Source organism: Medicago sativa, chromosome 5 (genome assembly GCF_051527215.1).
Source record: "Medicago sativa cultivar Bolivia chromosome 5, Bolivia_mono, whole genome shotgun sequence".
Taxonomy (NCBI): Eukaryota; Viridiplantae; Streptophyta; class Magnoliopsida; order Fabales; family Fabaceae; genus Medicago; species Medicago sativa.
In genome coordinates, this window is record NC_140753.1 from 13899191 (window position 1) to 13920756 (window position 21566).

General features: G+C 31.8%; 2 protein-coding genes across 3 annotated transcripts; one reads left to right on the forward strand and one right to left on the reverse strand.

The window, feature by feature from the left end:
• Nucleotides 1-339: 339 nt before the first annotated feature.
• Nucleotides 340-11186, forward strand: LOC146920289 (phosphoinositide phosphatase SAC7-like). 2 transcript variants are annotated; one of them, XM_085713691.1, is made up of 21 exons: nucleotides 340-495; nucleotides 1068-1233; nucleotides 1362-1445; nucleotides 2069-2196; nucleotides 2286-2377; nucleotides 3362-3419; nucleotides 3952-4008; nucleotides 4105-4138; nucleotides 4291-4371; nucleotides 4837-4943; nucleotides 6560-6646; nucleotides 6729-6806; nucleotides 7019-7089; nucleotides 7195-7293; nucleotides 7637-7736; nucleotides 7885-7993; nucleotides 8131-8203; nucleotides 8646-8739; nucleotides 9248-9340; nucleotides 9939-10005; nucleotides 10682-11186. In XM_085713691.1, the coding sequence occupies exons 2-21, from the start codon at nucleotides 1086-1088 to the stop codon at nucleotides 10810-10812; spliced, it is 1791 nt and encodes a 596-aa protein (XP_085569817.1). In that variant the 5' UTR covers nucleotides 340-495; nucleotides 1068-1085; the 3' UTR covers nucleotides 10813-11186. The 2 variants fall into 2 exon arrangements, with proteins under 2 accessions (XP_085569817.1, XP_085569818.1); XM_085713692.1 differs by having other exon boundaries at nucleotides 2289-2377.
• Nucleotides 11187-14549: 3363 nt separating this feature from the next.
• On the reverse strand, nucleotides 14550-17428 carry LOC146920290 (putative serine/threonine-protein kinase CST). The gene is made up of 6 exons (XM_085713694.1): nucleotides 17298-17428; nucleotides 16711-17060; nucleotides 16096-16231; nucleotides 15858-16000; nucleotides 15330-15453; nucleotides 14550-15211 (listed from the first exon to the last, which is right to left on the reverse strand). The coding sequence occupies exons 1-6, from the start codon at nucleotides 17365-17367 to the stop codon at nucleotides 14838-14840; spliced, it is 1197 nt and encodes a 398-aa protein (XP_085569820.1). The 5' UTR covers nucleotides 17368-17428; the 3' UTR covers nucleotides 14550-14837.
• Nucleotides 17429-21566: the final 4138 nt, after the last annotated feature.

The following is a 21566-nucleotide window of genomic DNA, read 5'->3' on the forward strand; positions in this document are numbered from 1 at the left end:
CTCTTGTTTTTATGACAATGTTGACTTGATATTGTTATTGTGAACACTTTCATCCAAATTTGAATTAAGAGGACAAAATTCTCCAATCCAAGCTTGAAATTGATTATACATCCAAAATTTCAAGACCCCGCCATATTTCTAACCATCAATTTCACTTCAGTATTCACATCCAACGGTAGATACAATCCCACACGTTGCTCCTCTATTGACCATGTCATAATCATAAGGCTCTCCATAGTAGTAGGTCCCGCTCACACAAACCTCTAATCCACCCCCACGTGTGTCGCTAACACACCCCCCTGGGCACGGTTTAAGCAGAACCGGTAAATCACTTCACCCTTTGGAACACCACGAATACGAACCAGCGATTTTGTCCACATCACCCATCATTGACGAACATTCCAAACACGCCCTTAACTTTAGCTTAAAACTAAAATGAATATTATTATATCATTCTAAACACGAATTCGCATTTGGATCTTAATTTTCATTCAGGTACATTTTCTTCTCTTTCTCTTTTTCATTTTCTTTGCTGAGAAAGTGTGAGAAAATTTCTGTAACAGTAACAAACTTCAACAATTTTAGCGGGAAAATAGTTTTCTGTTTCGATTAGATCAATTAATGCTGAATTTGAATGATTTGAACTTCGGATTATTGCTTGATCTATGAAATTGTAGAAAGGTTAAAAGTTGAATTGAGATTTGAATCGTTGATGATTGATCGTGAATTTGGTTTAGTTCGAATTTGAACTGTTAATTTGAATCAATAGTGATCGAATTAAGCTGGATTTGAATTATTTGAACGATTTGAAGTTAGTGTTATTGCTTCGGTTGATTTGTGAAATTCTAGAAAGGTTAAGCGGTAAAATGGGCTTTGAATCTTTGATAATTGATTGTAAATGTAGTTTAGTTCGAATTGTTAATTTGAATGAATATTGATCAAATTAGACTGGATTTGAATGATTTGTAGCTAGCTTAAGCCGTGAATTGAGATTTGAATCCTTGATGATGATTAATTGTGAATAGAGTTTAGTTTGAATTTGAATGGATTGTATTTGATGTTTTCAGTGAGTTGGAGTTTCAATAATGATGGAGAGAGCAGATTCTGTGCAGAAGCTGTACACGCGTATGCGATTATGGGAATTTCCTGATCAGTATGTGATTGAGCCAACGGATGGATCTTCTGGTTCTTCTTTGGCTGTTAGTCGAGTTGATGGATCCATGAAACTCATCGGTTAGTTGATTCCATTGATTTGTCTTCTTCTAGTGCTTTTTATGTAATTCATCTACAAAGGATCCATCGATCATTTGAATTTTTTTTCGTTTTATATATTTTGATCTTGGGTTGTTTTGCTTTGACAGATGAGGTTCCAGAATGCACCACTGTTCGAGTTCCGAAGATTTATACGATTTTTGGTGTTGTTGGGATATTGAGGCTTTTGGCTGGTGAGCAATCTTAAGAGAGACATGGCCGTGTTTTGCTTTAATGAAATTTTACATGAAGTGGCTACTGTATGATTGTGTTGCTCTTTAAGTTTTAATTTCCTGTTTATCGGCAAGGTCGATGTTCATCTTGATCTATATGATTGTGTACAAATGTGAGATGATTAGATTACACATTTTTTATTTTTTAGTTGTGTGGGCGGCGTGATTGAAGTTAGCAATTGGGATGTTCGACTAATGATAAATGGTCATTGATTTTGGCACACAAAAGCAGAAATGAATAAAATATCAATGATGTTTGGTGCCATATGGGCTAAGGAAAACAAAGCGTTTTTTTATTTCTTTATTTATTTTTGTAAGAACTGGCACATGGTTTAATGATCATGCTAGCTTTTTGCATTTATATAGACTTCTTTTAGTTCATTTATGTTTATGGCTTAAAAAGCAGGTCCTTACTACCCTGTTTATTAATTGCTTACAATAGTGATTTTGATATTGGTATCCTATTTTCTCGATCTTGTTTACATAATTGATTTCCTTTTAAATACCAGATAATACATTATTTGAAAAGCATAGTTCAATTTGGGCAATTATTTTGATGTTGCTAAGTTTTACTATGCCCTTAGGATCATATTTGATGGTCATAACTGAGCGTGAATGTGCTGGATCTTACCTGGGGCATCCAATTTTCAAAATTTCATCCATGAAGGTTTTTCCATGTGATCATTCACTTAAAAGTACCCCTGCCGAACAGGTATATTTGCTACAGCTCCACCTGTTTCCTATTTGCTTCCATGTATACTTCCAATTTGGAACTCATAATTGCTGCACCATATTTGGCAGAAGAAGGCGGAGTTGGAATTTTCTGGGCTACTAAATGTTGCTGAGAAAACTACTGGTCTGTTTTTCTCATATGAAACTAATTTAACTCTGAGGTGAACTTCTTTCCATATTCCTAGTAGTCTTTCATTTTTATGTCTCTAGAATATGTTATGGTTCTATTTGGATTCTAAAATTCACTGCCTTACTTATTTACATACATGTATGAATATACAGAGAAGAAACTACCCATACATTCTCAGTTTAATCGGTAGGTGCAATCATGCAGCCTGTAAACCTACATAAAATGCAGTTCCCACCTCCCTATTTATGTATTGTAGTGTGTAGAACTTTTAGCATGGCACCTAGGATGACATTACTTCACTTTGACATTTATGTCCAGAGTATCAATAATATATGTTTGAGGGCTTCTGCAAAATAATCATTCATACTACATGTTGAAAGATATCATAAATCATTGCATAGGAAGGGGTGAATATGAGATACTTTAAGTACATTTTGCCATTGGTTGCAAACCTCTACGCAGCTGATATCTAGGATAGGAACTTATTTTAATATACAGTTCTATTGATTTTTTTTTTTTAAATGAATCTGAAGAAGAAGAACTTCTGCAATCTGACTTTTTTAGAGCTGCAGGTCATTGTAACCTTGGTTAAATTAAAAGACATTAGTTTAGTGATAATAGTGACATTAATATTATCTTAGAAAAGTTGGCTTATTTTTTTATCCTGAATGAAAATTGAGTGCATGCTACGTAAATAAAGCATTACCATGTAAATGTTCCTTCTAGCAAAAATAGTTATCACATATATGAATTAAATCCTATAAATAATGCTTTATGTTGCCTTACCATTCCAAGACAAAATTATTTTGGTAAGTTTTTTAATAAGACAAGATTAGATCACCATCAATCTATCTATCAATAAAAAACCCTGTACAAAAAATATTTGTAATATACTATCACTTTTTTTTTGGGAGTAGGATATTTACAGCCCCCCATAAAGCACATAATTTATGGAGGGTTAAAATAAAATATAAATTTGTATTTATTAATACCATAAAATTATCATGTTTTGCAGTGCCCAGCGGTTGAATGACCTGGGCGATGAATCTAGATTGCTTCCTCTTTGGAGACAGGTATCTATTGCCTTTTGTTTTGCCACTGCCCTCCTAGTTTAGAGATTTTCTTTTATTGTGTTAAACCATGTTAGTTGAAAGAAAGTAAAGGGAAGCATATAGGAAAGAGAGAGGAAATGATAAACCAAAGAGAGAGGAATACAAGACTCTGTTGTGTGAAACTGATGAAATAATTCACTGAAACATTCAGTAACAGTTAACATATGGGGAAGTCGAGCCTTGAGAAGCTCAATGTAACTAAATCATAATATGTTGATTCAGCATATTTTGTGTTAACACAATTATTAGCCACCTATGGCAATAACATAAACATACTCTTATACTGATATTTATAGAATATTGCCGTTACACTGATATACCCACATGTGCTGACTCTGGTAGAGAGAAAAGAATCACAGTTTCTTCTTGATACCATTCTTGAGCGACACTCCTCATGTTTAGCAGATTATGTCCACTCCGAATTGATTCCTTCTGTAGTTTTTGATTTTCCCCTGCTCTTATTCTGCTTATGCTACCAAATTTTTGATCACAGGCAGAACCTCGATTTCTATGGAACAATTATATGTTAGAAGTGCTCATAGATAACAAGGTAGGTTTATGGTAATTTTTTCACTTGTTCAATTTCTTCATGACTTCCACATTTTTTTAGTACTAACTAATAAATTTGTGATTCTCTGCTTGCCAGCTTGACCCATACTTACTCCCTGTAGTCCAAGGCAGTATCCTTATTTGATCATTTCAATGATAGATCATCATTTATGGATTTTCTTATAACTAGTGCATACTTTTGGGGTTCGTATAAGTTTTTGTGTTTATGTTTTGTGAGCACAGAACCATTTCTTTTTCAATGTTATCCTTAGCAAGATATCAGGTTTCCATTACTTTCAAGCAGCTATTGGGAAAGATATTATTGATGTCACTTTGATTGCTAGGAGATGCACAAGAAGAAACGGTATTTTAAACTTTTGGATGAACATATATTTATTTCTGTCCAACCAAGAAAATCTTGTTTCTAGCTTGACTGTGCACTTACAGATATCATGTGTTTCTTACCATTCAAAGAATCAATATCGTGTAGGCCATGAACTTAGTGAAATTAATGCGGTGATATTGCAAGTAATCATCGAAGGTTTCCGAAGATTTTTACATTACCTTGTAGTTGTCTGTTAGGAGCATATACAGATCTAAGTTACACCTTAAGAAAAAGATATTAAAAGATATATTGTTTCCTTTGTTTTCATGTTAGGGTTTGAATTTGTCATGTTTGAGGTTTAAAATTATTTTTGGAATATATAATTTGAAGTAATTTTGTATGAGAGAATATGGGGTTGAAATTTATGACTGCTTAAAGAAAGCAATCATAATCTTTTACTGATTGGTTGGCTGATAGTACAAATGAAATTTTATTCCTTGAAAGGAACTCGAATGTGGAGAAGAGGAGCTGATCCAGATGGATATGTTGCCAATTTTGTGGAAACAGAACAACTTATGCAGTTCAATGGGTATACTGCTTCATTTGTTCAGGTATTACTTTCTACGACCACAAATCGATTATTCTAAGAATTAAAATGATGGGCTTGTCATGCAAGATATGTGTGTTCTGTTGACTTAAATCAGAGCAGCAGTCCTAATCATCCTAAAGAGTTGTCATTATTTTGAAATAAGATGGACATTATCTTGTACACTTATAAGCAACTGCATAATTAATGAACCAATGATATTTAACTAGATTATTTTTCTTAGAAGTCGGAAAGTTGATTTCAGTTTTTTATGTCTAATATATTTAAAAAGTTCTTAATTGTCTATACCTATTTGCATTTAGTATTTTTGGACCGTCCAATTAACGGTGTTGAACTTTCAAGAAGCCAGATTTTTGGGGGCTGACAAATGACGAACTAAGTGTTTAATATTATGTAAATGATACTTTGATATCCTTCCAATTGTATATACGTATTTAGGCTCTTTTTGGTGATTGTGTGACCAGGAACTAGAAGAGAAAGACTATAGGAAGTGAGAAACTAATATACTTTGGTAGTAGTAGGCATGGAAGTAATATGAATATTAGTTGCCATTTTCATCTTGCTATTAGCAAATTATTCAAAAATAAACTTCATGTTTAATGATGCTGGTGCAAAAGCAGTGTCACAGTCTCACAGACAGAAAAGAACATTTTTGTTTCAGTGCCAATAATACCCGGAGCAGCTTTCCATATAACGATACAGAAAGCAATTGCCTTTTCTTTTCAACTCTATTTTTCTGTCACTTGATTTTTTCATTGGGAAATAATTGTTTTAATTCTACCTACTTTCTCTTGATCTCTTGTGTGCAACTTACTATATAACTACCTGGAAGTTATCCTATCTCTTTTTATCTGCTATTCCATGTTTGTTTAAATACAAACTCTACCAAACATGACCATTGATCCTTGCTAGATTTTGATACTGGCATCATTAACTGTTCAAATTTATATTAGCTTTCTGGTTGGGAAAAATACCAAAACTAAATTCCTGACTAAAATCTTTTGCATTTAGTAAAAAAATTATATTTTGCTACAAATCATCATATTTTGTTCATTCCATTATTTTTTGTTATATTAAGTCACTTTTATTATTGTTAATTTGATTTTCCAGTTTCAAGATGGGTTGATGTTGAACTGAAAAGGTTACTCTTATACTTCTAAGCCAAAGTATTCTCACATGCAATATTGGTAGCTTTAAGGTTAATACAAAAATAGCTTAACCTTCAACTATTTTGGGTATTTTTTTTTTTTTTAATTTTGAGACATGGACCCTCTGATAAGATTTGTTGTACCTATTAGGATATAGGACTTCTATATTAAAAAAATGCTGAGCTGGACTCTTATTTGGTTTGAATGTAGCAATACTAATAGTGATAGTTGAATGTAAACTAGTATTTCCAGGTTTTTCGTGGATATCACTACAACTCTCTTATATTATAGTGAAAATAGGGGATTCTTTCTATTATATGATTTAAAAATCAAGCCAAACAAGGAGGGCTAGGATGCTCAAATTCTGATTTTTGGGATGAATGTTAACTGTGTTTGTACCAAAATCTAGTGTCAATTAAACTTTTATTTCATTTCGTATCAATTAGAAAACATCATGGTTGAGCTTTTGCAGATTCGTGGTTCGATTCCTCTGCTCTGGCAGCAAATTGTTGACTTAACATATAAACCGAAGTTTGAGTTATTGAAACTCGAGGAAGCTGTAAGTGTTTGTTGATTGTTGTATTTCTGTGGTTTTTACGTATTTTGTGTATTTCACTTCCATTTCATTGCTTGAGATGCAGCCACGAGTCCTGGAGAGGCATATATTAGATTTGAGAAAAAAATATGGAGCAGTGTTGGCTGTTGATCTTGTTAACAAGGTAAATACACTTCCATTGTATTACAAACTGAGAATGCTTGTATATTGGTTGGGGATTTTACTAAATGATACTAGTCTATGTAATTGCATAGTAAATTTCATTGACAAGTGACAACTGTAAAGAATGCATGCAAACTTAAAATGTGCATGGAATTGTTATGTATCGGCATGCATCTATTTGAATGGTCTTCTTTCTCCTTTGTATTTTATCAGCATGGAGGTGAAGGACGGCTATGTGAAAAATTTGGCAGTACAATGCAGCATGTGGCTAGTGACGATGTAAGGTAGAAGTCTCTTTCAATTAACTTTTAGATTGATTATATTGATATGCATGGATTCTTTTCAGTTTTTTAGGGGATTGCTCATGTGTGCTTAATTATTCTTTGCAGATACGTTCACTTTGATTTCCATCATATCTGTGGACATGTTCATTTTGAACGTCTATCATTGCTTTACGATCAAATATCAGATTTTCTTGAGAGAAATGGGTATGAAATTTTTTTGCTTATGCTATTCGATATCTACTTTCTTGATAATTGTTTAGTAGTTTGAAACATTGACATTGATTGGTGTCATTGAAGCAGGGAGCTATTTTTATACTACTGATTTGCTAACAAATTCTAACAAATTATATTACTATGTTTATGTTGCTTAATTTGGACCTATCTGCTATATTATCATGGACAATTTTCCAGCACGAAGTCATGATCTGTCTTATAAAAAAAATTCACCTGATTATCCTGTTTTATAATAAAATTTTGCGTTAACAAAGCGCTTCTTTAAAAAAATAAATATATTGACCCGAGTTGCTATTCTGTTATGCAATTGTAGATATCTTCTGTTGAATGAAAAGGGAGAGAAAATGAAGGAGCAACTTGGAGTTGTTAGGACCAACTGTATTGATTGTCTAGACCGTACAAATGTAACTCAGGTTGGTTGGTTTCTATTATGGAAGTGTTCCGTGCCATCCCGAATTAATGGAAAATATTTCTTTGTCCCTCTATAAGGAACACTTTCTTTTGTTTTTATCTGTCCTGGTCATCATTTTTCAGCTTACTAATGTTAAAATACATGTGTAGAGCATGATAGGCCGAAATATGTTAGAATACCAACTTAGAAGGCTTGGTGTCTTTGGTGCTGAAGAAACCATTAGTTCGCATTCAAATCTTGATGAACGCTTTAAGATTTGTAAGTTTATTATTACTTTTCAGATTATGTGATTTGAAATATAGATATATACGTTGTAATATGTAGTTATTTTCAAGTTTTCATTGTTTGTCTCTCTTGAAACCTTTGATTCAATTTGTAACTGATTCTGTGATCAGTGTGGGCTAATCATGGGGACGATATAAGTATTCAGTATTCAGGAACTCCTGCTCTGAAAGGAGACTTTGTCAGGTATTTTCCCATTAGTCTTTACAAAAAATTTCATGTTCCTCGCATATTAAGAGGATCATGAAATTATGTGTCCATAAAAGCTTTTCTATGTTCAATTTACATTAGTATGAAATGATTTTGAACCATCATTGCTGCTCTCATATGATATGCTGACTCTCACTGTATATGTTTTCTAGTATGGGAATTGTGATTTATTTATTTATTTATTTCCATATTAGTCTGTTGCTTTCAATTAGAATTACAAAAACTGGCAGCTGGCAATAAGAAAAACAGTAATGTGATTGTGCAATTCTTTTATATGTTATGGTTGAATAAATTCCGTGTGACAATTTGATAAGATCTCTGCGTATAAAGTTTCAAATATGTGTTGTTATTGCGAATTATAAGATTTGAAATTTAACCTTTTGTGACTTATCTCGTTGATTTTTTTGGTGGAATTCAGGTTTGGGCACCGCACCGTTCAAGGGATAATAAATGATGGTTGCAATGCTCTCCAAAGATATTATTTGAATAATTTTGTTGATGGAACAAAGCAGGTTTGTAGAACTTACTTAACATAATATATGAGGAAAAACCAAGTCCCACGTAGAATAAAGATAAGGCATGAAATGACTTTATAAAAGAGTGACACTCACATTATAAGCCGGTTTTGTGAGGATGCCTTACACCCAATATAAAAATCTAATAATATGTGTGGGGTACTCTAGTTATGGTCTCTAGAGTTCCTTAGGTGTCTACTAGTTGCCTATTCTCAACTTATTTTCATCTTGGTTTTGTCCTTTGTATATTTGATTTCTCCCTTCTGCATCCTAGTCTGTGCTACCCTACATGGTAATTATGCTGCAGAAGATGCCGATTTTTCATGTGCATATTTCAATGCTGATTACTCTTATTTCTTATGATACCCTGTCTGAAATGATCTCGAGTTAAATTACTTTTAAGCTTTCTGGATCTATTACCATTTTTAAATTTGTTAATTAATATCTTATTAATTTATATGTAATTGATGATTTATATTGTTCATATTTGTTTTATTATGTGAAGGATGCAATTGATCTTCTGCAAGGACATTATATAGTTTCTGTCGGCCGAGATACAGCTGCCTCTTCTCAGAAAGGAGGCCTTGAAGCTATAGCTGTGAGTACAACATCGATGAAATTTTTTAATTGATGTTTGTGGCTTCAATTTTGTGTTTAAGATCGGTTCTTAAAATGCTCGCACAATTTATAAACATTTTAATTTCTATGATGTACGGCTAAATTCATAGTGGTATACTAAATATGAAATGATTGAATTGAAATGTATTTTATGTGGAAATTTCCTATTTCTCACAGAAAAAAATAATTAAACGAAAACTTACTATTTTCTCTCTTTTATTGTGTTTTGAGAGACATGTGTTCCTTTCAAGCTTTACATAAAGCTGGTTGTAACCCTACTGAAAAGTGGTGGGATGCAATGGGCCTCATGAAGCCAAGTGGTTTAAGCTTTATTTAATAAGAAATAAAAACTGCCATTGATAGTTAAAAGAGCAACCAGATTATTCAGTCAAGGAAATGTTAAAGTGACTATATTGCTGGATAATGCATTACATCATTGCCGTTATGTTTGAAGACCTCATATGCTTTTTATTTTGCATTCTGCACTCTGCTGATATGTAGTTCACTAATAGAATTCTTCAAGCAAGTCATATGCATTTAATGGAAATAAATGTTGATATTATTGTTTATGTTTGCAGTCATTTCCTCTGGCTTTGGGTCTGGTTTTTACTGGATTTCTTTTTGCAACCATGTCGTTGAGACAAGGTGAGTTTAATTTATTTAGTTTCAAGGTTTAAACTAAAAATTAATTGGTCACTCATATGTGCACACATTCGTGCATGGGTATCTCTCTCTGTGTTGGTTTAATAAAAAAATATAGAATCAGCTTACTACTTTAAAGGCGTGTGGTCTAAAATCCAGTGTGACCTTTTCAGAATCAGTTGGGGCAATAAGTTTAGACCGACAATATAGTGGTGGTAGAAGACAGTCAAGTGAAATGGAGAATGGGGGACTAGGGGAACCACTGAAGTTTTTTATGGCATGTTAACTTTGAGAACTTGCTTTCTGTTTGTTTTTTTTTTTTACAAGCAGTGAAAACAATTTGCTTTCACCTTACAAACTTTTGAAAATAGAAACAAACCACAAATAAGATGAAATTTTGTTATTAAAAGTGATCAAAAAATGAAAAAATATGTTTCCTCAAACCAAACAGATCCTAAGAGGGATATCTTGTAGCCTACTGCTGCCAAATGTGCATGCCCAGGGTTTCTAGATATTTAAACTTTAAAGCAAAAATGTGTGATGTGAAAGTTTACGCGAATTTATGTGCTTAACTCTTCACAAGCATACAAGCTCACAGTAATAGGTTAATCAACTATGCATTACAGATATTGTGAAATCTATGGCCTTAAAAGTGTTATTTTGTTTATTGTTGCTGCAGTTCGATATGATTTTCGGCACTTCTTCTTTTCGCTAATGTGGGCAGGCATTAGTGTTGGTTTGGCAGCATTTGTGAGGGCCAATGGACGGGTTTTCTGCAACAGACCACGTCTACACAATCCCTCACGTTAAGTTAACTTCTACATGAATCAATTTGAACAATGAAATTTTTGTGAAGTATTCAACTTCTGCAGCAGGAGTCACCGTCAGGGGATTTAGTTCTACATTTAAATCACGTCAACGAATTCATATTTGTTATTTCTTACTAATTTGTAGTCATTGTAACTCCCATAAATTATTTATATCATAGTCCAATGACATAATAGTCCAATGACATCCTACTCAAGTGATTACTGCTTGATTGGTGTTTCTTACTACGCTTCAACCCCTCCATGTATATTTGAGTTTTTGTCTGTGCCCTGTTTAAGATGGAAACATAGGTTCCTTGGATTATATTGTATGCTTGTAAGCAAATTAATGCAATAATTTTACATTTTATTTTATAAGTCAAAGTTACTACATAATATTTAAAGTTTAATTGTATGCAGTGGGTTTAATGCAACTCGACACTGTTCTTTTTCTCTTTTTAAAGTTTAGTTATAAACAACTTATCAAAATGAATAGGAGGAGGATTGATAAAAGTCATGTATGCAGTTGCGTACTTCCTGGTGTAGGGGATTCGACTGCTGTTGAATGTGACTATGGTTTTGCCTTGTTTACGATAAAAGAAGAGAACGCAGTAACAACCTTCAAATGTATCATTTGACACATCATCATTCTATTCACCAAGTAATCAAATCTGCTCCTCGTGGTCTAAAATCCATGTTGTCACCCTTAGAACTGTAGAATAAGATGCTCTATTCATTTCCTTTATTCAGTTTCTTCAAATTTTTTACTTGTGCCCATCCTCCATGACCATACAATTCAACTGACCCCTCCATTATATAAATTTTAAAACATAACATGAGACAATTACAATATTTAATTCTGTCAGAACAATACATATTTTTGTGCGAGAACACGGGTGTGTTTGGATGGAGGGTTTAGGAGGGGAAGGGAGGGGATGGTTTAGTTTTCATTTTTAAATTACAGACACTATGAAATGTTTTTTAAAAAGTTAACATATTAACATGATAAACGATCATATAATACTTCGATCACACTTGATTTAATTTAGAAAAACATGTTATATAGTCCGTAATTTAAAAAAGAAAAGTAAACCCTCCCCTCTCTTCCCCTCCTAAACCCTCAATCCAAACACACCCTAATAAATTGAAAATTTATATAAAGACTTAACCAACATATTAACAGATTGAAAATAAAGTCTTTTCTGAAATAATTTAATACTAACAGTTTTTTTATTGGTTATTTCAGTTAACCTTGTGTTCATCATGCATCAGTTACTCTTCCATGCCTTCCTCAGCAACCTTCTTTTCTTATCCTTGTACACATACCGCTTTGCTCAAGCCAAATATATCAGCAAATTTATAATTACAGCACTCAACAAAGTCAAAAGCCAAGAATAGTCATAAGCCTCCCTTGGTTAAGGTAATCTGTAATCCATGGCTTACTTGGACCTGTTATTATATTCCCTGTTGACACTGATGAAGAGCTAAAAAAAAACCTGCATTAAGAACAAAAACCATTCGTTTGGCAGAACAAACCAATCCAAGACGTCAACTAAACAAACGTTTAACAAAGGTCAATTCCATAAAAATAAACAAGGAAGCTAAGAATCATGACTCATAATATAACTACTACTAGACAAACCAATCCATATGACTTTTGATTTATATAGGTATATTATTTTTTTCTATAGGGGAAATAGTAATTTTCGTCCCTAAATGTGTAACGAGTAATCACAATAGTCTTTCAATGTATCGAAATAGTCAATTACTGTTGACACAAGAACATTTTAACGAGTAAGTATTAAAAGAACATTTTAACGTCAAAGACTATTTGACTAATGTAATATATAATCAGATACTATTTTGAAATTTTGATACATTAAGGGACTCATAACACATTCATGAAAATGACTATTTACCATTTTTCTCCATCTCCCATTTTTCTTTCTTCTTTTACTTTACTTTTGAAAGACCGAAAGATTTATTCAACTTGCATTAGTGTTTTACATAGCTAATATCTTTAGAGTATTGAATATATAGATGTGTTTTGATATTTCATTTTTGAGTCAAGTTTAGGAGTAAGATTCAAATTCATTTATCGGAGCTATATACTATAAGAAAAATAGATCAGTAATAATTATATTGGAGTTTTAGATTGCTAAGTTCCCAACATTTCTCTTCTAGGTTGAACCAATATTTAATTTGACAATTAAATTTATAGAAATTATAAAATTTTAATTTTTTATTAAAAAAAACTTAATGGAAAGAGTGTGGGAAAATAAACACAAGTGTATTTTTCTCTAAGAGATATTCAAGATACACACGTGTATTTTATCCAAGAGATATTCAAGATACACGACACTAATGAAATATATATTTTTCATTTTTTTTTTTGGGGTAAAGTAAGTCAATGTAAATTTTTCTGTTTTAACTAATTGATTCACGAAAGACTATCTTTTAATTAACACACCATTGAAAAAAAATATTTGTCTTGTGAATAGTTTGTATATTATTATAATTGGTGTATTATAATTTTCTTCAAAATTCAATCTAGAAGATACTCAAAAGAATCAATACTAATTACGCTTATATTTTAGCTATTTGATTCGAAAAATATTTGTCTCGTGTATGATTTAAATTTAAGTATTTTATTACATTTTTCTTCGAATGTTTATGTAGAAGACATTTAAGAGATACACTATCAATGAAATACATACTTTTCTTTAAATTAATTGATTCATAAAATATAATGTTTTAACTAATTGACTTTTCTTTAAATTAATTGATTCATAAAAGATAATCTTTTAACTAATTGGTCAATAAATTATTTTTTTTTAAATGTAAGAAGGATAAATGTGAAAGATAAAAAATTAGGATGACAAAATCGCATAATTGTAAAAATTCATAAGCTCAAAAAATTTTGTTTTGTTAAATAGGACTTTGCTAACAAATATGCATCAAAAAGAAGGAATTACCCTAAAAGGAATTTCGTACAAAACTCTTTTCTTTGGGTTTCCCTACTATTTTCCGCAGATTCATTAGCATTCTCCTGTTGAGTATAAGGCAATGAATAGTTTGATAAATATATGTTTCATTGAACTGATTTTATAGCTTGAGCAGTCTACTGTCAATTAAGAGGTAGCCGATGTGGGATCTAGTCACAAACATACATATATACAAACCAACTCTCACTCATACGATCCTTCAAGTACCTTGACAATCAAGAGCTTATTTCCCAGTGCTCCCTGATCCACTCACCCCATTGAAATACTGAATATTTTCTTCCACTTTCATAAGCTTTGAATCAGCTTATATTCTATATCTCAAAGCAAAAGGATACAAGTTTTAGACTTTGCTAAGTGTTACTTCCAAGTTCCTATTTTACATCACATTAAATTTGGTCTTCCTTCTCATGTTTGCAAAATGAAGCCTCCCTCTTCCTTATACCATGATATACTTCTACAATTTTATCTAAGAGCTGTTCAAGATACACCCTACTAATGAAATATATTTTTATAGAATCAACAAGATTCTGAAAACGCCATTACCCCGGTTAAGGTTAAACGCTACTGCCACACTCTCATCTTCATATACTCGTTTGGTATTTATCTCTCTCGATATTCCGGTGCATTCTAAAGTCTCATATCGCTTGAGAATCAAGGTCAATTATAGTTTATATACAACACCCACACTCCAAAGTCCAATGAGGTGCCTTTTACAAAGGACGGAACTGCGAGGACACACACAACAACCCAAAAGTTTATGTTCAAATAAAGTCACGTACAAGCCATAAGAAAATACATTGGTCTTTCAGGAAGTAACATTTTTTTTTCACAAAGGAATTAACATTACTTACAACAGAAAATATTTTTCCACTTTCAAAAAATGTGACTAACTCAAACAATGAAGAACACTAAAAGAATTTCTCCTCCAACAAAACTAACAAAATAAACTAAAACATAGAAATGACCAGAAAGTGACTGATTAAAAAATCATCACCCTCAATTTTTAAATGGACAAATTGGCTTTTTATAAATTATCCACAGTTGCAGACTTAGTACAATGATTCTTGGATATCTTCCTTTTATGCTTGATAGCTTTTATGCCTTCCAATATCCCTAAAACATCTTTCATTGAAGGACGTTTTTTAGGGTCAGGTTGAAGGCATTTAAGAATAAGGAGTGCTGTTTCAAATGCTGCCTTTGATGTATATTGACCCTCCAACCTGTAATCAACAATGTTGTTACTTTTCAACTTTCTTTTATCAGAGAGAGAAGGCTTAATCCATTCAATTAGGTTTTGCTGCCCTTCAGGCCTCTTTGCATCAAATGCTTGCAATCCTGTCAACATTTCAAGCAGCACTACGCCAAATCCATAAACATCACTCTTCACATACAAATGACCTGTTGAATTATACAAATATGACATAATCCATTAGACTATTTCTCAATTTGAAGTATATATATTTACAAAAATCCATTCAGTGTGTATAGATATTGATATATATATAGATATAATCACCTGTTGCCATGTATTCAGGGGCAGCATAACCATATGTGCCCATGATCCTAGTAGTCACGTGCGAATCTCCCCCAGACGGCCCAAATTTAGCCAACCCAAAATCTGAAATCTTTGCATTGTAATTCTGTAGAAGACATAATTGACCGTTAATAAATATGTGGATCGAAAGGAAAAAAAGACGTAGAAAATGTATATTAAAATATGATGATTGTTCTGTGAGGTTTATGTCTGAGGAATGTTATGATGAATGTTCAGCTAACACACTAGTGTTAAAGGTTTAGTTAACAGAACAGTTGGTGTCCAAATTCACATACTTGCTAAATATCGCAACATCTAAAAAGATGTTTTCATAATCTATTCTGGAGAGCATAGGAAAATAAACTGCCAACAGCTAGCATATAGCCGTGTCATAAGTTGTTTCCATAGCATCTCACAGAGTCTTATAAGTGCTTATGTTAATAGATAAAATCAAATAATACAATCCAAACATGCCCTAAATTAATAAGACCAACAGAAAAAATAACTAACCCCATCAAGAAGTATATTGGAAGCCTTGAAATCTCTATATATGACTTGCTTATCTGAGGAGTGCAAAAAAGCTAAGCCTCGAGCTGCATCGGTAGCTATTTTGAGTCGAGTGTTCCAAGAAAGTGGCTCTACGTTAGTATTTCCTAAAACAGACAAAAACAAAATTGAAATTAAACTCAGATCCTTCATAGACAATAATTTTGCTCTTATTTACTTTATATTGTCTCAAAGTTCATACTTCTAAAGAGATGATTCTCCAAGCTTCCCCTTGGCATGAACTCGTACACAAGGAGAAATTCATCATTGTCCCTACAGTAACCTAGTAGCTTCACCAAGTTGGGGTGAGAAATCCTTCCTAAAAAATTGATTTCTGACTGAATTGTCATATGAACAAAAAAAAAAAAAAATTAAGTCAGTAGCTGAATTAGAATTTCTAGCATGGTTTTAAACAATCAGTGACTGCAATATCAAGGACAGCATTTGAGGCCGCATCAACCGCATTTGATTGTAATCCTCTATTATATTGAGGTTCACAACGCAACCATGGTTTAAATTTAAGTATGAGTCAAAGCTTTTATTTTTATTCTATTATACACATGGTTTTATATTGTGGTCTGCAAGTGTGAGACCGTGACCGCAATGTATAACAGTTTTTTGATTCTGCAACGGTATCACAATTGAAATTTCAACCGCATAGTCCGCATTTTGCCGAAGTTTCACAACATAACCGCGATCGCAACAACAATATAAAACCATGATTATACATATTCATCATAAATAATCATACACCACATTTAACTCTAAAGATTGTGAACAGTACAAAGTATCCTCAAAGATTTGGAAATTAACTGACCTGCCATTCTTGAAGACCTTGAACACTATCACGTTTCAATTTCTTGATAGCAACCATCATTCCAGAACCAGCTTTTGCAGGTGCCAGTGTCACAGCATTTAACCAACCTTTATACACTTTACCAAAACCTCCTTCACCAAGTAATGCATCTGACTTGAAACTCTTTGTTGCAGCCTTCAAATCTCCATAACTAAACACCTTCAAATTTGGCATTTCTAGAAACTTCCCATTTATCTCTATGCTTCCTTCTCTACTATCACTTTCACTATTTCCAATCTCCCAAACTTTACTCTTATTACATGATGATGATGACTCTTCTTTTGTACTATCATCATTATTACTCCCAAACCCTGTAAATAATATAGTTAATTAATTAAAATTTTGAGCTTTGAACTAAAATAAAATGCATAAAATTGAATTCTTAAAAACCCAATTTGCCCAGTAACAATTTTTCGACGGTCCAATTCAGTCTCTAAAAAAAAATTCTAGACTAGTCATTTACTAGAGAGACTAACTTGTCTCTGATATTATTTTTTGTCATGACTGAATTAAGCCGCGAGAAAATTGTGAAGGATACGATGACTTGCCTGAAGTGTTATGAATATTGAGGGAAGAGGGTGGTGATTGGTGAGAGAGTGAGGTGAAGCAAAGACCCATGTTAAGGTTGTTAACTAATGAAACACATGAAAAAAAGAGACAGAGAAAGAGTGTGGATAACAAGTGTAAAAGTCGTAGGTTGTTTGAAGTATATATGTGTGTGATTGCCGTGTTAGAGTCGCGTTTGTCAAAAGGACAGTAAACAAACACAAAAATCACAATCATTTTGGCGTTTTCTAGCCATCATTAAAGAAACTACGGTCCACACGTGCATATAAACATACAACATTATAAAAATAGGATTTTGAATGATACTGGTCTTAAAAATCGTGGTTGTGCCTAACACAACCTGATGGTTATCCGTTAAAATCTGTTCGGCAACATGCTATCTGGTTTTCATCCATTGGTTATGTTCATGAACCAAACTTAATAGTGCTAGCTGTGAGGGGGTGTGTTAAAAGTCTCAAATTAGACAAAAGATTATATGATTATGTATTTATATAAGTGGCGGCAATTTTTTCGTTTTGTGTGGTAGTGTTAGGTCCAACCATAATTTGTAAGAATAGGTATAGTATTTTATTTCTCAATCTCTCATTTTTCTTTCATCATTTACTTTACTTTTCAAAGACTATGATTTATTCAACTTGTATTTTACTACATTGCTAATATTTTTAGATTGTTGTGTATATATATATATGTGTGTGTGTGTGTGTATGTATGTGTGTGTGTGTTTGGGTATTTCATTCTGAGTTGGTTTTAAAGAATAAGATTCAAATTCATTTTTCGGAGTTTTTTTTAACAAAACTAAATTAGTCCGCTCAAATTAGTATAGGAGAAATTCGAACATTTATCAGTTATATAATGTAAAAAAATATATATCAATAATAGTTATATTGGAGTTTTAGATTGCTAAGTTTCCAGCAATTTTCTTCTAAGTGGTAAATATTAATTTTACAATTTAAATTATAGAAATTACAAAATTTTATAATTTTCTTCAAAATTCTATCTAGAATATACTCAAAAGAAACAATATTAATTACATGTTTATCTTTTGGCTAATTGATTCGCAAAAGACCATATTTTAAATAACTAACAAATAAAAAATATTGTCTCATGTTGATTTATATAATAAATTAAATACATATTTTTCTTTGAATTAATTGATTCATAAAAGAGTAATCTTTTAACTAATTTGTCAAGGATAAATATTTTTTTAGAAAATGTAAGAAGGATAAATGTGAAAGGTAAAATTTAGGATGTCAAAATCGCATAATTAAAAAAAAAAAATACCTTAAACTCAAAAAGTTTGTTTTGTCAAATAGGACCTGCTAACAAATTCTTTGTAATCATAGTTAAGAATTACCATAAAAGAAATTTCGTACAAAACTCTTTCTTTTGGTTTCTTATATATGATGAACAAGCTATTCATTGGCATTCTCCTTATTTTTTTTTTTTAAGAATAAGGCAGATTAATAGCTTGATAAATGTATGTCACATTGAACTGATTTTATAGCTTGAGCAGTCTACTGTCAATTAAGAGGTAGCCGATTTGGGATCTAGTCACAAACATTTTCTTCCAACTCACTTCATTGAAATGCTGAATCTTTTCTTTCACTTTCATAAGCTTTGAATCAGCTGATATTCTATATCTCAAAGCAAGAAGATACACGTCTTAGACATTGCTAAGTGTTACTTCCAAGTTCCTATTTTACATCACATTAAATTTGGTCTTAGAGATAGGGGTGGGCAATAAAACCAAAAAATTGAACTGAATTGAACCGAGTCAAACCAAACAAACTGAATCATTAATAACAAATATGGAACTGAACAGTTTGGATGAAAACAGTTCGATTCAAAACAGTTCGGTTCGGTTTTAAAAACTTCTAAAATTCGATTTTGTTTGATTTTTTATATTTTTTTCAACGACACCAATAATAACAATTTGGTTCAGTTTAGAACAGTTAGGTTCGGTTCAAAATGCAAACGGTTGAATAAAAATGATTGTATCTAGTTCAAAATTTAAACTACATATCAATTTTTGTTGATTCAAATGTCTCTTATAAATAAGACCAAATAGGATAGTTTATAAATTGTTGACTCAAATGTCTCTTGTAAACAAGAACAAATCAGATAGTTTATAAAGATTGACATCTTTCATCTTAGAAATTTTGCAATGATATGATTAAATCCAATATAAAATCCTAATAACAAATAATGAAAAATTAAAATTTTAAATTAATTTTTTAAAGGAAATTCTTAAAATAATTGGTTATCCTTACAAATATAATGTGTAAATATATTGTGGAGGTCAATCAACTGAAGTAATTTGTATTTTTTCAACAAGTTTTTTTTTCTTAGTTTTTTCTTTTTTTTTTTACAATTTTTGATCGAATCCAAATATCTATCATTTATGTCACATTATCTTGATGGTATTTCTTAGAATTATAATAGCTACTGGAAGATAACATAAAAATAAAAATAGAATGGCTTCTTAATTCTTGATTTATTTTTTTAATTGAAGAAAAAACAACTACCTTTTACGCGGCTGTGTAAAATAATGTACTCCAGCTAAGCTAGGAGAGTAAAATAACGAAGAAGCATCGCCGTTCATATTCAACGGCGCGTCGAGTTAATTTCAACACCACGCTCTTGACTTTATTTGCTTGCATGCTTTCCCACTCGGGAAGGGAAATATTTTATTCTGTACTTTGTATTTGCTACGTTCTTTTTCTTTTTTGATGCATTGTATTTGCTATATCTTTAACATTTCCCTTTCTTTATTACTCAATGCTTTTTTAACTAACGAAGATAATCCATATTACCAATGATGAATTAGTTTAAGTGATTAACAATTTCAATATCTTAAGTTAGAGGTCAGTGGTTTAATCTTTGCTATTGCGTATGAAGAGATTTGGTTAAAAAAGAATAACTCATTTGTGTGTCTCACAAGTTCATTAATCATGATTAATCATCATTAAACGACGGTGTAAGCTTCGTACATAAAATATAGTAACCCAAAAAATGCATATTAAAAAATCTCTAAAATATATTTATAAAGTTTTATTGTAATTTTATTGAAGACTATGCGAGACGAGGTGTATAATCTACATCTCAATCTCTGTCCCTTAATGCATTCAGAGTTTTTTTTCTCCTTATCCTCGTCCACACGAACAAGTCTTCTATAGCCACAACCCCAAATCAATATTATTTGAACTTTGCGGGGTAGTCTAAGACGCATTGTATATATGCTGCAGTATTATCTGGACACCACGTAATTGTTGTATATATGCTACAATGTATGTAATTGGCCGGCTATTAACAAACCACAGGGTAGTCTAAGACGCATTGATCGCACTATAAAACTATATTAATCAATTTACAAAAACTTCACTATCAATTAAAAAAGGGTTCTAATCTCTTCAAAAGGGTTCCAATTGATAGGAACTTGTATTGTAGAGCAAATCTCTTCAAAGATGAAATAATTTACTCTATCAAACCTCACAAAAGGGTTCTAATCGTAAAGTCACTCCACGAATAACCCATTCCTATATTCACACTACAAGGAAGAAAAAAAAATCAAAACTAAATTTTCTGCCACATAGTAGTTCAAATTATGTCACAAATAGAATTTGGGACGGAATATGCAACAAAATAATTTAATCGCAATAATTTGGAGACGGAATACTACTATCCGTTGCAGAGTTGAGACGGAATCAGGGGTGAAATATATTTATTTAATAAAACATGACTCCTTTATTTCGTCCCAAAATGCTGACGTAATTACCAAATTTGTCAACTTTGAGACAAAGTTAGTGATGGAATTTATTTTTTATTATTAAATTATAAATTCATTGAGACGAAAAATATAAATTAACTCTGTCACAAATATATTAAATTGTGACAAAATTCAATGTTTCAAATCTGTCACAAATTTAATGAATTTATCACATTAAATTGTATCTATTTTATAAATTATATTTCAAATCTTTCAAAAAAAAAAATTATATTTCAATAAATTCATACACAACTGCTTATCCATTTTTTTCAATACGAAACATCTCATCATACTAAGCATAACATATAAGTATCTCTCAACCACATCAAATTTTAATCAATCCATTTAAAGATAATTGATTTGAAAGTGGCTAGAAAATATCCAACTACATATTCATTCTTTCAATACTAAATATTCCATCATAATAAGCATAACACATAAGCATTTGTCAATAACATCAAAGTTTACTCAATCTACTCAAAGG

What these genes read in the sequence shown, in the direction of transcription:
- LOC146920289 (XM_085713691.1), top strand. Translation starts at nt 1,086, where the DNA reads ATGATGGAGAGAGCAGATTCTGTGCAGAAGCTGTACACGCGTATGCGA. An exon ending in TGGATCCATGAAACTCATCG is followed by an intron (nt 1,234 to 1,361) that starts GTTAGTTGATTC and finishes TTGCTTTGACAG; the next exon opens with ATGAGGTTCCAGAATGCACC. An exon ending in ACCGTACAAATGTAACTCAG is followed by an intron (nt 7,737 to 7,884) that starts GTTGGTTGGTTT and finishes ATACATGTGTAG; the next exon opens with AGCATGATAGGCCGAAATAT.
- LOC146920290 (XM_085713694.1), bottom strand. Translation starts at nt 17,367, where the DNA reads ATGGGTCTTTGCTTCACCTCACTCTCTCACCAATCACCACCCTCTTCC. An exon ending in CAATATTCATAACACTTCAG is followed by an intron (nt 17,061 to 17,297) that starts GCAAGTCATCGT and finishes TATTATTTACAG; the next exon opens with GGTTTGGGAGTAATAATGAT. An exon ending in CCAATATACTTCTTGATGGG is followed by an intron (nt 15,454 to 15,857) that starts GTTAGTTATTTT and finishes TGTCTTCTACAG; the next exon opens with AATTACAATGCAAAGATTTC.